The 18129-nt window shown below is 46.9% G+C and overlaps 1 protein-coding gene across 4 annotated transcripts in view; it reads left to right on the top strand.

Annotated features, from left to right (window-relative positions):
* Positions 1-18129, top strand: part of TRPC7 (transient receptor potential cation channel subfamily C member 7) — a 126186-nt gene that overhangs the window by 89600 nt on the left and 18457 nt on the right. For all 4 annotated transcript variants that reach the window (XM_075996370.1, XM_075996369.1, XM_075996368.1 and 1 more), the window contains 2 exons: positions 3036-3269; positions 7494-7758. In XM_075996370.1, coding sequence (XP_075852485.1) covers positions 3036-3269; positions 7494-7758 — 499 coding nt within the window. The remainder of the gene's footprint in view (positions 1-3035; positions 3270-7493; positions 7759-18129) is intronic.

Here is an 18129-nt window from a genome sequence, read left to right as displayed (position 1 = left end):
ATAAGACAACAATACCATTTGCCACATTAACTCTTCTTTTCACAAAAGACTTCTCTATAGCATGCAATGCTGTTTGATAGCATTTTACCCACGGTATAACGTCTTTCAAATTTGGAGTCAATTTTCTCAAACCCTACCATTGCTTTATCAACTAATTTTACGGAATATTCTAAATTCTTTGTCATTTTAACAATATTCACAGCATCTTCACCAGAAGTAGATTCTAACTCAAGAAACCATTTTCTTTGCTCATCCATAAGAAGCAACTACTCAGCCACTGAAGTTTTATCATGAGATTGCAGCAATTCAGCACATTTTCAGTCTCCACTTCTAATTCTAGTTCTCTTGTTATTTCTACGACATCTGTAGTGACTTCTTCTGCTAAAGTCTTGAACCCTTCAAAATCATCCAGGAGGTTTAGAATCAACTTTTTCCATTTTATGTTGATATTTTGATCTTTAATGTTGATATTTTGAGGAGTCTCATGAATCATGAATGTTCTTAATGTCATCTAAAATGGTGAATCCTTTCCAGTAGGTTTTCAATTTACTTTGCTCAGATCCATCAGAGGAATCATTATCTATGGCACCTATAGCCTTACAAAATCTATTTCTTAAATAGTAAGACATGAAAGTCAAAATGACTCCTGGATCCATGGGCTATAAAATGGATGCTGTGTTAGCAGGCAGGAAAACAACATTAATCTCCTTATACATCTCCATCAAAGCTCTTGGATGACCAGGTGCATTGTCCATGAGCTGTAATATATAGAAAGTAATCTTTTTCCTGAGCAGTAGGTCTCAACAGCGGGCTTAGAATACTCAGTAAACCACGCTATAAACAGATGGGCTATTATCCAGGCTTTGCAGTTCCATTTCCACAGCATAGGCAGCCTAGATTTAGCAAAATTCTTAAGGGCCCTAGGATTTTGGAATGGTAAACGAACATTGGCTCCAACTTAAAGTCACAGCTGCACTGGCCCCTAATGAGAGTCAGCCTGTCCTTTGAAGCTTTGAAATCAAGTACTGACTTCTCTCTAGCTATGGAAGTCCTATATGACATCTTCTTCCAAAATAAGGCTGTTTCTTCTATATCAAAAATCTGTTGTTTGGTGTGGCCATCTTCATCCATTATCTTAGCCAGATCTGAATAACTTGCTGCAGCTTCTCCATCAGCTCTTGCTGCTTCACCTTATAGTTTTAGGTTATAGAGATGGCTTCTTTCCTTAAACCTTATGAACCAAACTCTGCTAGCTTCAAACTATCTTTCAGTAGCTTCCTCTCAGCCATCATAAAATTAAAGAAAGTTAGGTTGGTTTGGTTTAGGATTTGGCTTAAAGGAATGTTGTGGCTGGTTTAATCTATCCATACCACTAAAACTCTCTATCACCAATAAGACTGTTTCACTTTCTTATCATTCATGAGTTCACTGGAGTAGTACTTTTAATTTCCTTCAAGAATTTTTCCTTTGCATTTACAACTGCCTTCTTGGCACAAGAGGCCTAGCTTTCAGTATATCTCAGCTTTCAACATGCCTTCCTCACTAAAGCTTAATCATTTCTAGCTTTTGCCTTAAAGTGAGAAATGTGTGATTCTTCCTTTCACTTGAACACTTAAGAGGCCATTATGGGATTATTAATGGGCCTAATTTCAATATTTTTGACTCAGGGAACAGAAAGACCTAGAAAGAAAGAGAGAGCTGAGAAAATGGCCAGTCAGAATACACCCATTTATCAATTAAGTTCATTCTCTTCCCCACAGGTGCTGTTTGTGGTGCCCCAAAACAATTAAAAAAGTAACATCAAAGATCACTGATCACAGATCATCATAACAGATACAACAATGAAAAATCTGAAATACTATGAGAATTACCAAAATGTGACACAGAGACACAAACTGAGCACACGCTGTAGGAAAAATAGCACCAATAGACTTGCTCAATGCATAGTTGCCACAAACCTTCAATTTGTAAAATACACAGCATCCGTGAAGTGCAATAAAACAAAGTGCAATGTAACAAGTTATGCCTGTCATTTAGACTAATTGAGTTTTAATAATCAGTGAATATAAAAGTACAGAACAGCACCACTCACTAGAAATACAGTGCAAGCTACAATTGTAAGCCATGTGTGTAATTTTAAATTTTCTAAGAAGTCATAATAACAGCTGAAATTAACGATATATTTTTAACTAACCTAACATATCCAAAATATTATCACTGTGATACATAATCGATGTAACAAAAAATATTAAGATATCTTATTCTTCTTGGTAGTAAATCTGAAATCTGGCGTGCATTTCACACTTATAGCACATCTCAATGTGGACTAAACACATTTCAAGTCCACAGTACCCACATGCGATTGGTGGCTGCAGTATTAGACAGTACAGGTCTTGAAGGATACACATCAAACTATTAGCCCAGGCGACCTCACAGTGTGGCTTGGAGGAGGGGTGGGAAAACTACTAACACTTCGTTTACATACTTCTATATTGCTTAATACGTAACAATGAGGATACACATCTTAAAAAACCAATTATGAATAAGAAAAACATTTAATAATAACCCCAAACTAATGTCATTGAAATAGTCATAAAAATATAGAGGAAAATCATTTTAATCTGGGGGTTCGGAAACTGTGTTCTAAGTCATATGTGGGACCTTTAGAAAGCTCTTTTCCTTTCGTGGGCCTCAGTTTCCCTGATTCTTTAAGACCTCCCAGCTTTTAAAGTGTCAGCAACTATAATTCTCCTATACTGCCTCCAAGAATCTACCAATGCATGAGAACACTCCTCACTTCCGGAAATGGTGTGTTTTTAAGCACAGGGACAAAGGAGGTGTTCTCTCCAACTCTCAGGACCTCCTGAATCTAGACCTGTCTTTAAAGACAGCTTTCTGTCTGCCTTAGGCTATCAACATTCCCAGCTCCAAAGAGCTGACGTTTTACATTTGAACCCCGGTTCCCTCCGTGGCCTCATGTAGTCACAAACACCGAGAACTGAAAAAACAAACCTGGCCTTTTCCCTCTCCCGCAGGAATGATTTGGTCCGAATGCAAGGAAATCTGGGAGGAGGGGCCGCGGGAGTATGTGCTGCACCTGTGGAACCTGCTGGATTTCGGGATGCTGTCCATCTTCGTGGCCTCCTTCACAGCGCGGTTCATGGCTTTCCTCAAGGCCAGCGAGGCGCAGCTGTACGTGGACCAGCACGTGCAGGACGACACGCTGCACAACGTATCGCTTCCGCCGGAAGTGGCGTACTTTACCTACGGTGAGTTAGCCAGTGCTGCGGCGTTCCGCCCTGCATGCTTCCTGCCTGGGCCCTGGCCCTGTGTGGCTAGTTCCGCAGCCGGTGGTTCCTAACGACGCCGACTGTGGCTAGAAAGAAATACAAAATTGATTTATTTTCCCAAGAAAGAACGAGAGACACGGAGAGAGAAAGAAGGAGTTACTTCTATCAGTAACTACCTGTTCGGTTTAGATCCTTCATATTTCTTCCTACCCCCAATCAGTAATTTCTGCTCATTTCTCATTATTTATTCCCTCTGTTTCTTTATTCTTGCTCTATAGTGTTTCTACCATCTTGAGATGAATGAAAAATTTTAAAATGTATTTTTATTAAACTTTTCTCTGATACATGTTCAAAAAAAAAAATCCTTACCAGAACCTAACGCCTGATGGTCTGAGGTGGAGCTGAAGCGGTGATGCTAGTGCTGGGGAGCGGCTGCAAATACAGATTCTCATTAGCAGAGAGGTTTGACTGCACAATAAATGCAATGTGCTTGAATCATCCCAAATCCATTCCCCCCTCCCCCCAGCTGTGGAAAAATTGTCTTCCATGAAACACCATCCCTAATAGAATGTGAATTTAGTGACTTAGAGAAATGAATCTTTTTGTGTTAGATAGGATGAGTTTGTTTTGGAAAGACTCTTGGGGTGTTTCTGTAGTTTTTTTTGTGGGGGTGGTGCTGTCTGTGTCTGTGTGTTTCTTTTAAAGAAATGTCTTGTTTCTGATGTGGATCCAGGAACACTAAAGGGATATGTATGTATTGAAGAATGTTCCTTCTGTGTTGGATCCCTATGGTTTGTGCAAAGATTAATCCTGCTTTCCCAGTCCTTTCTTTGTGGCAAGATAGGTTCTTAGGAGATACCTCAGTTCTTTCAAACTACCAGGCCATACAGTTTTAGGTAGTAGATTGAGACTTCAGGAAAAATAATAGTTATAGCATCCATTTATAAGGCCTTACTGTGTGCCAGGAACTGTATAGAACATGTAACATATATAAATTCCTACCCTTGCAATAGCCCTGTAAAACAGGTCTTTTTTTTTTTTTTTTTTTTCGGTCCATATTTTATACATGAAGAAACAGGTTTTCATGGCAGGGTTGATAATGTTTCCAGAAATACAGGATTGCCTACCAGGAAATCCTGGCCTGATATGAATTGAAAATCATGCCAAATGGCATAGTGGTTCTGTCAGCCAAGCTTTGTTATAAGAGAGACCTGGGTTCAAATCCTAGTTCTGTAGCTTACTGTGAGACCTTGTTTATTTAATTTTTCTGAGCCTCCAATTTCTCATATGTATAACAGGTATAATAATACCTATGTCAAAAGTTTGGTTTTTTTTTTGAGGGTTAAATAAAATAGCTAATGTGGAAAGGTTAGCACAACTCTGAAAATGGTAAATGCTCATTAAATGGTAACAATTATTATCACTACTACCTTTTGGGCTATTTTCTTACTCAAACACTGTACTTTGTGTTCTGAAACAGAAAGATGAGGTGGTAAAGGAACAGATATCTGTTGTTGTTATCAGTAAAAGGTATTAAATAGCTGAACACAGTAGACATTTGTTAACGGCAGCTGCTATATCTTCAAGGGTTTGAGTGTCAAATTTTCCACAAGCCAGGTGGGTCCATGACTGCAGAATCTTCATGGTCAGGTACAGCAATGATCTGGAGAGGGTTGGCCACTTATTGCAAAAGTTGAGTTGTTGACCATTTTCAGTGTAGATTATGTTATGTGTAGAGGTGGTAGAGAAATCCCCATTGAGAAAAGGAGACTGTTGTAGTATTACAAATCATCCACCCACCCACTCCCTGACACTTTTTGATTCAGCAAATTCAGACTTTCTTAAAGCAAAATGGGTTTGGATATTGTCCCTTGATGAACTGTGCTGCTCACAGTTCATCAAGACAAGAGAGATTGTGGATACTGCATTAGGCACTTAATGCCATGATTCAGGCTGCAGTATTGTCCACTTGCAACTTCTATTCCTTTATGGATTGTATTAAGGTCTCGCCCAACTCAAAGCATAGTACATTATTGCCCTTGTTTTTGTGGTTCACCCTATGCCCTTGGAAATCTTGAATTTCTCAATGTTTACTTGGGCTCCAGTTACAAGGAAAGGGAGCCCTCTTGTGGCCAGACAGACAGTGATGCCTCCAACCTCGAGCACCAATTTTTCAGATTGTAAATAGGACAATTTTTCTCATGGAAACAGCTCCAATAAGAAAATCCCTTTGTCTGAATTATCACAGTGCTGTTTGCTTTACACCCATAACAACTCTTTACAAGCCAGTCCAAGTATAGTATTTTTCAATAGAAGTCCTGACCTGGTCACCAGGCTCTGACAACAGCTAATCTATCTTAATAGAATATAGGTGTGGCTTTTATTATTGTAGTTAAGGTTTAAGGTGGTAAATTAGTGGCAGCAGAAAAAAGAAATTCCTTTTTGTTGTCTGTTTAACAGAAGAAGACATGTCCTATTTTATGTTATCCAAATGTGTTATTTGTCCATAGAAGGTGACAGGTATATTAGCAAACATAATTTTTTCTGCTTGTCTTTCGTGGACTTCGAAGTATGACCTTGATAAGAATAGAGTGTATAATGTTATTGTATTTCCAAATGTCGTAGAATTATTATGTGAAACTTTGTGGCCTGGCTTCCCTTACTAAAGGTTCCTTAGTGCTATTAATATAATTGTTTAACAGAGTCTAGCTTTGAAAATAAAGAACAAAATTCTTCCTCTTCTATCCCCCTTGGCATGCCAGGAATTGCAATATAATATCCTTTCTATCTGCATTTACTGGGCTCTGAAAAGGGCTCCATACCCCAAATCCAATCTTTAAAATGACACTAATGATATCTACTCTACATGCCTGTTGTAAAAATTACAGCCAATGTAAGTATAAGTGCTAATTTAGGTTTCTCAGTGTTTCTCAATTAAAGTTTCACTTAGCATTTCTCAACAGGGACACAATTTTTCTGCAGGGCAGTTTTCATGGTGTATGTCTGTCTGGAGTATCTCAGGATATTAGCACCCTAGTAATGCTCCTACCCAGTCACTGTGACAACCAGAGACGCCCCCACACTTCCCCCATGAAGGAGGGGCTGCCCTCCCTTGAGAATCACTGTGTGTCCTGACACCTCACAGACGGCTGATTATGATAGGAGCTGCTGCTCGCACCATTAGCACTGCAGTGGGGTCACTTGAAAGGTTTGCTCTACTGCAGAAATACCCACCGGGCAGCTCAGGCCCTTGTAGTCATAGTGTTCCCAAGCAGAGTCTCTCTAGTTCCAGATCAGTCCAGGTGGACACTCTTGTCAACCTGGAACAGGGCTGTCATTGCACACCTGCCTGACTGGTCACCACTTTGGGGCTTGAGCTCACCTAAGGAGCAAATTTCCCAGTGCAGACTACCTGGGGAACAAAACCCAAGAGCATTTTCTCAGGAGAGATCCTGCAGATTCCTGGTCCCCATGTGAGCTCATTTGTTCTGACATACGGCTAGTCTCAACTCGTGGTTAAGAGCTCACTCAGTCATTTAACAAATATTTGTCAGTACCTGCTGTGTGCCAGACCCTGTGCTAAGCACTTTACGTATACGATTTCATTGTATCCTCACCACAGTCTTGTGAGGTGGATGATATTATCCCCCATTTAAAGAAGAAGAAAATGAGGCTCAAAAAGGTTAGTTTACTTGCTCAGACTCATATGGCCAGTGAGGGCAAAGTCCACATTCAGCCTCAGGTCTGTCTAACTCCAAATCGACACTCTTGCCCACCACCTCCCCGGTGAGCGGGACAGCTCCTGCGTGTGGGGTTCAGACAGAGGCGAGGGGGACAGAAGAGCAAGCAGCGTGGTAAGTGCCACGACGGGCGGGGATATAGGAGACCAGGGAAGCACGCAGGGGAAGCGGGAACCTGTCCAGCCTGCGGCGGTCACAGAAGGCTTCCTGAGAGAGCAGATGCCTAAGAAGAGCCTTGAAGGATGACTGGGAAGGAATCAGACCTTGAAGTGGGGAAAGGGTGTTCCAGACAGGTGGTCCAGCACATTCCAAGACGGAGGGTGGCCCCTTCTGTGTATGGGGATTAATTTAAGGACAAGGAATGGCAGGCCGTGTGCTTGGAGACCTCTAAAGATGCCTAACCGGTTTCTCTTCCAGAGTAGACCCTGTCCCTCCATGAGTAACTCAGATTGTTTTCTTTTAGCCAGGGACAAGTGGTGGCCTTCAGACCCTCAGATCATATCGGAAGGGCTGTACGCGATCGCCGTCGTGCTGAGCTTCTCTCGCATTGCCTACATCCTGCCAGCCAACGAGAGCTTTGGGCCCCTGCAGATCTCCCTGGGGAGAACTGTGAAAGATATCTTCAAGTTTATGGTCATCTTCATCATGGTGTTTGTGGCCTTCATGATCGGGATGTTCAACCTGTACTCCTACTACCGAGGTGCAAAGTACAACCCAGCGTTTACAACGTGAGTACCCCCGGCTCTCCCCAAGGGTCTCTCTGGGCGTCCTGGGAATCCTTGAGAGTCTCTTGGAGGTGGCTTCTTGCAGAGTCCCAGGTTTCTTTAGTATTTTCTCAAGGTTGAAGGCGACTTCACTCAAGGATGGCTTAGAGTTCAGGTTCTGGAGTTGAGGAACAGGAGAGGTGGGATAAATCCTCACTTTGCCACCTACACTCCGTGTGGCCGTGAACATGTTCCTTAACCCTCAGGACCTTCATTTCGTCATATTTAAGATGAGGATAACAATAGTACCTGCTTCCTAGGGATAATGTGAGGATCCAGTGAGATGATATAACACATAGCAAATTCTCAATAAATTCAAAAAGTATTATTAGCAGTAGTCTTAGCCTGTGTTACCTAGAAAACAGAACCCTGAACAAAACTCATATGCCAACACCTTATTAGAGCAAAGGAACTGCAGTTCAAGGGAGAGAAGACTGAAAGAAAATGGAGAGTGAAGTATGGGAAGAGAGCAAGCGAGTTCAAGGTGCTGCAGCCCGGGAGGTCCGTGGAGTGAGGAAGGGAGAGCACACGCAGGCAGCTGCCTGGCGGCCGCCTCCCAGAACACACAGCCTGCGTGACGGGCCTCTCCAGGGAGCTTCATGAAAACATCACAGCTCAGAAGAGCCCATCAGGCTGGGAAACAGAGGCTTCATCAGCCAGATCTGTCCCATCTGCCGTCACTATTAGTTACTCCACAGGACATTAACTCACCTGCACTTCCAGGGAGCCCTGGGGAGGCCGTATCCACAGGGCGTGGAGGCAGGTCTGCAGGTCAGCTGCTCTGCATGCCTGGCCGGGCAGCAGCGTCTGTGCACGGCACCCAGCAGGTCCTGCGGCCTCACATGCCTCCACAGCAGGGGGCAGGGGGGCTACGCAAGAGGGGCAAGAGGGCTGTGGCCTGAGTGTGGGTCAAGGCACTGACCTCAGGGGCCAGCAGTAGCTGCCGTGGGCACTCCAGCTGGCCAGGCCGCAGAGCAACACAGGTGCCTGTGCCACCCTGCACTGTGGAGGTGGTGACTACCAGGCCTGTGTCCACTGAGACCCAAAGCTCCTCCGCTCTGTGGGGGGAGGCCAAGCAGTCTCCTCGAGGACCAGCCATCAGTAGCACTGAGCGGGGTCTAGTGGAAGATTCTAGCAGAACTGAATGTACCCCCTGACACAGGCATGTACTGGCTGGTGACCTTAAGCCAAGTCACTTGATTTATCAAGTCACTTGATTTATCTGAGCCTCTGCATCCTTGTCTGTGGAATGAAAATAAGACTTCTCACCTTATTCACATGTGCCTTCCTGGATAAATGAGACAGTTTGTGTGAAGTGCCTGAAACGCAGAAGTGTTTCCATTCCAAGTCCTTCCCAGACCCACCAAAAAGTTCCAGAACTTCCTCCCTGCCTCCCTCAAGCTCCTGCCCAGAACCTTGAAAGGAGGAGGGTCAGGTCTCCAGCCACAAGCATAGCAGCTGGAACCAACAGGGCTCAGCGCTTCCTGACACAGGTCCCCAGGAAGCCCTGAGCGGCCTGGAATTGACGCTCTCCGGCTGGTGGACATGGCTCAGAGCCTCGGCCGTGCAGGCTCCCCGAGCAATTCCCAGCTTGCAATGAAGCCTCCCTTAGCCTTCCTCCAGAGAAATCTCCCGTCAAGAGAAGATGCTTGTCTCCAAGAACCGAATGCAATGAACCCTGTGCCAGTCAGCTCGGAATCACGGACAGGGCTGCCTCGGCCACCTGGAGCCACCTAAAAGGGTGGGCGGGACCCTGCTGCTGCTGCTGAATCACAGAGGCTGCCACTCTCCGAGGCAAAGAAGTCGTTTGTGTGTCACAGAGAACAGGTGGCAGGCCCAGTGCTGAGACCTGCACAGAGGGGGGCCTGGCGCTGCCCCTCAGCCCACAAGCTGTGTCGCAGCCTCAGCACCCCGTGGGGCAGACAGACAGGGTGTCACTCTGAGTTCTGCCTTTCGCTGACTCTGTGGCCTTGGACAAGTGCTTGGATCCCCTGGGCCTTAGTTTCCCCATCTCTGAAATGAGAGTGCTAAGAGGGCCAACTTCATGGCCTTGTTGTGAGGATCGAAATAGAAGAAATAGGATCAAATACAGTGCTTGGCATATAATGAGCTGTCAATAAATAGGAGCGGTGACTAAGCAGGCGCGGGGAGGACACATTGCAGGAAAAGATGCCTGGGCACTGATTTGGCTCTACATGACCCTTTCCTGGCAGTGGCCTACCTGACGAACTGTACTAGCTCGGGCCAGCACATCACTGATCAGCTGGGCTACTTTATATCACTCCACTACTCCATGATTAACTTTTGAAGGAGTGGAATAAGCTTGAATCAGGCAAAAGCAAATTTGTTCTGGATCTGCTAGAGGCAAAACTAAATGTCTCCACTCAGCGTGGGCTGCGTCGTTACTGAACACAGCGAGGATGTCAGCGGATAATCAAAGGCTCTCACCCTCCGTGCTCAGGCCCTGATGTCTCTCCTGTGTTTCCCGTCTAGCACAGGGCCTTGCACAGAGTGTTTGCTCTCCAAATGCTTCATGACAAGAATAAGGAAATAAATGGGAAAAACAAAACCAGATTCAAGGAATTCAGGTTAACAGGAAATCTGGGAAATTCAGGAAATCTGGGCATCTGACAATAAGGACTCCTGCAAGTTCCTGCTGCCCTGGGTCTTCCTGCAATCCTCTTCCCTCCTCTTGCAGGGAAGCTGCATCCCAGGCCCTTAGTCTCTCGGAAGGTCAGTGCCACAACACACAGGAAAATGGAAAAGGTCATGGCTCGGAGCAGGGCTGACCTGGCCTCGATTCTCACCTGGATACAACACAGCTAATCTATGGAAGGAGTGAGGCAGGTGGCCTGGGCTGGGGTCTTTGGGATCAGGCAGAGTCATAAAGAAAGGCAAAAGCAATCAGCTTGTCCCATGTGCTAGAAACTGAAGGAAGACTTTGTGGATGTGAGGGACCCAACCAAAGAGGACCCCAGGCCTTCCAGGATGGGGAGAGGGAGGAAGGGGGGAGGCGGCAAGCACAGTGAAGGAAGGACAGGGTATGTATCACCTTGGCAGTTCCTGAAACGGGCTGCGTAGTTGTGAGTAGAATTTGATTGAGCAGGAAAACAGTCAATAGAGCAGTGAAGTAGAGAGAGGTAGAGAGAGAGAGAGAGAGAGAGAGAAGAATGGATTTTTGTAAATGTCATCTTTTACCTTTTGACTGCTCTCTGGAGTATGTCACCCCCAAGAGATCATCTTTGATTTAAAAAAGCCATGTGAGGATAAAAGAGACTGGTGCCTTAGGGGACTGAAGGCTATTCTGAGCCCCTAGCCCTAATCTGATAACCCCCCAACCCCACTCCTGCCTTGTCCAAGGGCAGCTTGGGTTCCTAAAGGCTTTCTGCTCTGAAAGCCAGCTGTTGGGAGTGCACAGGGAGCTTTCTCGAATAAGCCCTGCTCACCCTAGGAGTGCAGCCTTGGCCAGCTCACAAAGCCTGCCCCACCTGAGCCCCACCAACCGAGAAGGCTGTCCCAGTGGGGAGGGGGCAGGCAGGCATTCTGGGACCGAAGGGAAGAAGGAAGGTTTTGCGATCAGCTGCAGCCCCCAACCATCAGCCAAGCCCTAGCCTGTCTCCCAGTGTGTTCCAGTTCCAGAATCCCAGGTCTCCCTCCTACTCCCAAATTCTCACTTTCTCCACCCAGTAGTCTTCAGTGAAGGGGCCAGAAGAAAGTGGATTAGATTGAACTAGTTCAGCCCAAGGTGTGAAAACGCAGTAGGAACTGCCTAAACTGGGTGAGAACAGTAGTTCCCAAATCATATCAGAATCACCTGGGGAGGCGGCTAAATTTGGGGACTTCCCAGGTGCCACATCTTATTGATAAATACTTTAATTATAGTAGTGGAGGCTAGGGCTCAGAAATCAGCATCAACATGCTACGGGGGGTATTTAAATGAGTTCTCGGATCACAGGGTGAGAAGGGCTGACCTGGTGCAACCTCATGATTGCACAGATAGGGAGACGGAGGCCTCTCTCTGATCTGTGCACTTCAGAAACAAGGAGCTTGTGAACCTGAGAGGGGCATCTTACTGGTAGGATTTCAGGCCCTGGGCAGCAGGATGTTTTAAGCACAGGCCGTTGGACAGGCAGCCAGACCCAGCAGGAGCAAGCCTTAGGGTCAGATCCTACGAGAAGTCCCCAGTTGTGCAGCCTCCTTCCACTTCAGAACCAAGGACTCTCTCCAAGGTCTGGGTCGGGGGGTGAGCAGGGCCTGTCTGGGCATGGCAGATAGCACACCTGCTGGCAGCTCATTATCTCCACGCCGCTTCTATTAGATACTGCAGGTGACCGTGGGCGAGGGAGAGAAGGGATCAGACAAGGTTTACGTTCTCGGCACAAGATCCAAGTATCTCCAGACGCGAGTGAAAAAAATGCAGAGAAAAATCACCTGACAACACACGTCCTTTGAGAAAGTTTTTAAGAAAAGTTCTCACTTCAGAGTGCTAGGAATTTTGGTATCGGTAATATATTTTTTTTTTTTATTTTATCGTGGAAGTCAGTAGAAAAACAGGATTTGCTTTTTCGGAGGTTTGTTTTGCAGCCAAGTTTGCTGAAATGCACGTATTCTAGGACTTTCTGCTTGGAGATTGTGTGGAAACCCTGGGATCCTAGCACTATGAGGACAGTGGTAGAAAAAGGGAAACAAAAGACCCGTGGCTCATAGAGGAAACACAGCTGGGTGACAATGCATAGGAAAAGGGTGACTTCCTTACCACCACCATCCCCCCCAGTCGGTGACGATGACAGGGCAGGCACACAGAATGGGAGAGAGGGGAGAGGCTGGGGGCAATGAGGTGACCAGAGCAGGGACATGGAGGGCTTCTCTAGCACAACCTCCGATGGGCTCTTGGTCTCTCCTCTTCGGGTGAACTTGGCCTTGCCCGCTCAGTTCTGATTGGAGATTAAATATGGGTTCTGTCCCTCAAAAGACAAACCCATCTTTTCCGTATAGGCTGTTACAGCTTCCTAGCATAGCTGGGTTGAGACTTCTCTAATCAAATAATACCTCTCTTAAGGTCATTCTGTCTCCCCAGGAATCATTTTAATGGAAGGAGCTTCAGCAAAGCCAGCAAAATTGGGAGCTTCTATTTTCCATTACACTGATGGGAAATTTCCACAGTCTGTGAGGGAGGGATTCCTGTCCCACCAGGAGCAGGATGCACGGATTCTGGCCCGCTCCAGTCGTCCTTGCCACGGAAAAGCCAGCTGCCCCTTCCAGCTATGGGCCCTGGAGCCATGCACAGGAGGGGATGGATAAGGCTCCGCCCACACACGCCCACCCCACGCCAGGACCTTAGCACCACACGCCCCGCACCCGCTGTCCAAGCGTGGAGGCCGAGCCTCCCCTGCTCTTGGCTTAGAGCGGAAGTCAAGGCTTCAAATGGTCCTTTTGGAGCCAGTAATGGGCAGGGATAATAATAATACATGCTCATATGTCAAACAACGCATTGTGACAAATACACACATTTGCTCTCTCATTGAATCCCCATGCAATGGGGAAACACAGACACTACCGCAGGAAACTGAGGTTCAGAGAGGTACCGGGCTTGCCTAAGATCTCGGAACCAGCAAGAGACTCTGCGCCCAGATCTGCCTAACTCCAAGCCCGTCGTCCAACTTTTGACCTAAAATTCCCAGGTGGAGCCCCCGTGCCCATGAGGAACAGGAAACTGGACCGCCCGGGGTCAGCTCTAGAGATTAGGATCAGCAGGGACAGTTCTCAGGCAGGGCTGAAGCAAGCTGGGTAAGACCAAGTGCCCAAATCACATCCTGCCTCAGTTTCCCAGCATTCAATCATTTACTGATGAAAATGTTCCCAGAGTCGCCACGACAAGCCAGGCACTGCTCTGGGTGCCGCGGACCCAGTGATGAGGAGGTCGTTAGGCCCTGACATCACGGGGCTCACATTTCAGAGGGACGAGAGGCAAAAAGATAAATAGACAAATATGATCACTATAGATTAAGTGCGGGAGCCCAAGAGGAAATAAAAACACTGTGCAAAGAGTCCCAGGGCAGTGGGAGGCGGCCTTGCTGAGCACAGGACTACTGAGTCTGAGGCCTACGAATGAGAAGGATGAGGAGGGTGGCAGGTGGAGAGAGGGGAGAGGACATTGCAGGGAAGAGGCTGCCAGCATGGCCTGGCAGAGTGCAGGGAGCCGGGGGGAGGGGGCAGCCAGGTCCCCCCCGGCCTCGAGGGCCCAGGCTCAGTGATTGGCTTCGATTGTCAGCCACGGGAAAGCCGTGAAGGAGAGGGACAGGATCTGATTTCTATTTTTAAAGAATTATTCTGAGAATTAATTGTAGGGTGTGAGAGTCTTTCAGCCAGATGCTGGAGCCTATTGCAGTTAAAGAAAATTAAAAAAAAAAAACTAATACCAGTCATAAAATTAGTAACATTTATGGAGCAATCGATACATGCCAGGCAGTACTTTATGCACTTCACAAGCGTTCCTTTAAAGCACTCAACCCTCACAAAGACCCTATGACGCAGAGATTGTTGCTTTCCCATTTGACAGCTAAGAAAACAAGAAGCACAGAGAGCCTGTCTGGCCAAAAACGTACTCTCAACCCAGGCTGTCTGGCTCCAGAACTCTGCGCTCCGTCGACACCTGGACTTGACGGACACTTGGAACAGGGAACAGGAAGTCAAAATGTGCATCAGAGATACATTCGTTCATTCATTCAACAGACACTGAACTTACTGAGCCCCTTCTGTATGCCAGGCTCATGACTAGGTTTGCAGTTTCAGTGATGGAGAAACCACAGCTTCTGCCCTCACAGAACTCCCAGGCTACGAGTGGTTCAGTGGGACCCTCAGTGCCAGTAGGCCCAGGCCGCACAGCCTCTGCCTGGCTCAGTTCTGTGGCCAGGTCCTTCTACTTCTAGGCTGTCTAAAGCCAGCTTCTCATTTAGGGTCCAACACAGAACCAAGCGGTGATTCAGAGGCCAGAACCCTGCAGGGCTGGGGCGGGGCGGGGTTCAGAATTTCTCAGGCATTTGACCTGCCTTGAGCCTTGAGGTCCAGCTGCGTTTGGTCTTTGGGTCTGCGCTTCAGAGAAACACGGCTCTCTGGCGACACTGCGGTCCGTTCCAAACACCTTCTTCCACCACTCCAGCTTGGTGGGCGGGCAGGCATTATGTCTCCTTCTGCAGTGGGAGTCAGCCGCTGTGTGCTGAAGAATTTCAGCAGCAATTTCCATAACAGTCACCCTGAGCCCTTTCCTTGTTGATCAGTTTGTTCTCCGAGGCCCGTATACAACTGCCTCTTCAGGCAACCTGTTATTAAAGTCCCATTATCCAGGCGAGACAGACCTGGTAGAGGACTGATTACCTCGCCCCTGCCTTGTGCAGTGACACATCAGCCCAGCCTCCCCACACACCCACACCCCCGCCCAGAAAGAGGAGGGTGGATCCCCGTCTATTCAGCACCACTCACAGCCACCTTCCCTCCCCGCCTTCATCAGGAGCACTTCTTGTGCTCGGGCGGCCTATTGACTGAACTTCAGCCCCTCTCCCTGCAAGCCCAGACTCAAATGTGAAAAGACAGCATGGGCTGGAGGATTCAGAAAGAGGATTTGCATGAAATCAAGGGTTTGTGACGGTCTTTGCAGACAGGAAGGGAAATGAGGCTTGTTCAAGAAAGTACGCAGCTGAATCCTGGGCTGCATTCAGCCCCGCGTGGAAGCACCCACCGGAGGGGCTGCCGGGGCCGTGTGTGCCCCTGCGCACAGCCCGCCAGCGTGCTCTCACCTGGTTGGCCTTGCTTGTACGCCGGGACCTCCAAAAGAACAGAAATACGTTTGCTCTGACACACTATAGCCTCGTCACCTGGTACAGTGACTGACAAGTAGAGTTCGATAAATACACAAATGAATCAAAATAATAGCTACCATTTACTGGGCTCTCACTATGTATTTCGCATGGGTGGCTCATGTCATCTTCACTGCAACCGAATAGTAAGGCCCCATTATGCCTGTTTCAGAGATGGGTAAACTGAGACTCAACTAGACTTTATAAAATGCCCCAGCCCACACCGCCAGTACGTGGTATTGCTGGGATTTGAACCCAGGCATACACTTTGCTCCTCCTCCTCCCTCTGTGGACCCTCCTGTGATGGACACAGTTGCAGGGATCTGTGGCAGATGCTGTGGCTATTCAGGGCAGGTGAGAAGAGGAGGTGGAGCCATTCCTACCAGTAAAGAACCTCAGGTTTTGCCTGAGACCAGCTGGCTGACACTGGGGGCTTTCTGAGAGGCAAGTGGCTTTGTGGTCAATAGCAACGAAGCTAATTCCAAAATATTTTCCTTCTGAGAGCCAGCCCCAGGCCTCTCCAGGGACTGGCTTCCTGTTCGTGAAAATTGTGGGCGATGATTAGTACATGACCCAGGGAGCTCATCAGAACCTCACTGGGCACCAGGGCCAGCTTCAGTGCCCGAGCCCTGGGGACCAGCTGGCTCCTTGCCAAGGCCAGCTTTCCCTCCAAGAATATATTCTTCTAGGGTTCCAAGGTCAAGGTAACACAGCCTTCTCCCATTCAGGGAAGTGAAGCCAAGATTCATTTATTTCCTGCCACATGTTAAAACAGAAGATAAGACTAGCAAGGCCTCTCAAGTTAATCGTGGAGCTCTCCTCACCATAGAGAGCATCAAGTTGTCATTGAAATTGTTTTCCCTTTTTTCCCCTCTTTTTAATTTTTTTTTTTTTTTTTAACAAGAGATAGGGTCTCACTCTTGCTCAAGTTGGTGTCGAACTCCTGACCTCAAGTGATCCGCTTGCCTCGGCCTCCCAGAGTGCCAGGATTATAGGCGTGAGCCACTACACCCAGCCTATTTTCCCTTTTTCTTTCTACTAGGATGTATGTCATTTTCATTTTGATTGATGAACACTTTTGTGTAAGAAGGACATCATCCATTGTCCATCTTCTGTTTGCAGATACAAATCCTTTCCTCACTTAGTCTTTTTGCCTTATATTTTTGCTTATTATGTTTTTGATGTATACAAGGAAAGTTCTGTGTAGTCAGATCTGTCAACTTTGTAGTTTCTGAAACTTCCCCCAGCCCAAGATTATATAATAAATGCTTATCAAGATTTTAGTCTAGTTTCTTGATCACAGAATTTTTTGACATTTAACTCTTCAATTCCACTTAGAACTTGTTTAGTTATGTGTTTCGAGCGATGAGTAAAATAATTGTATTGTTTATAGTTTAGCCCAGATAACTGGGCGTAACTCAGCCCGTAAGGTCCCCTCTAACAGAACCACAGTGGCAACAAAATGAGTCTATTCAGTGAGTCCACTGAGTGTTCATGGTAGGAGGGGTGGGTACAAATGAAAGGCCCGAGAGACCCAAATGGTAAATCTAGCCATCCTGGGTGATTCAAGCCGATAGACCCAGCTTTCTTTAGAGGAGGACTTTATTACTCCACTCATTTTGTCCCATAAAGAGGGGAAGCAAGGGCCATAGATGCTCTCCGTTAAAAGCATAGAAGAGATTTGTGGGAAATCCATGCTTTGGCTGAGACCCCGTCCCGCCCAGACAAGTGTGGCTGGTCATTACTCTGGAGCAAGTGGCCTCTGCTCTGAGAGTCCCAGCGAGTCTGAGCCTCTTGCAGAGTCTCCTGGAGATCACAGACAAATCCAAGTCCAGGAGATCAGTCCTTAAACCATAAAATAGAAATGACACAGATGTGCAGCAATGAAGACTGTCTGCAAGAGACAACAGACCCAACAGATCGTCATTCCGAGCCAGTTGATTGTTCTCTGCTGGCGGCAGTGGGTCATGTAAAGGCAGAGGTTCACAGATTCACGAAGGCAGAGGTTCACAGATTAGTAAATATTCTTTTACGGGGACACATCCTGCTTAACGGGCCAGCTCTGCCTCCTCCAGATTAGTAACACAGAAAGCCTAAGTGAAGGCACCAAGGATCAATCAGGGCTCAGCGGCAAAATTCATGGCAAGAAGCAAATGAGAAAAAAAAAAAAAATGCATGTTGACTCCAGGCTCATTTTCCCTAATCAAAGTCCAGAAGGTTCTCCCTGGAAGTGTTCTGTAATTGCTTGCTTCATTTGTATCAGCCACAGGTGCGTGGGGTGTTCCAAGGTAACAAAGGAAAGTTGAATTTGGGCAAAGCCTCTCTCCGTAGTAAACATCCGTTTCTCAGGTGGTTCGTGGCAGGTGCACAGACCTGGCCCCAGCTGGCCAGCCCCTGCCTGAAACAGCGTGTCCTCCGCTCTTCACCTCATCCTGCCAGCAAGGGGGCAATTAACTGCCAGAGAGATCACGTCCTACTGTCT

The sequence above is a fragment of the Microcebus murinus genome, chromosome 21 (genome assembly GCF_040939455.1).
Source record: "Microcebus murinus isolate Inina chromosome 21, M.murinus_Inina_mat1.0, whole genome shotgun sequence".
NCBI lineage: Eukaryota > Metazoa > Chordata > Mammalia > Primates > Cheirogaleidae > Microcebus > Microcebus murinus.
The sequence above is the reverse complement of the archived record's forward strand: the minus strand, read 5'-3'. Positions and strand labels throughout refer to the sequence as shown.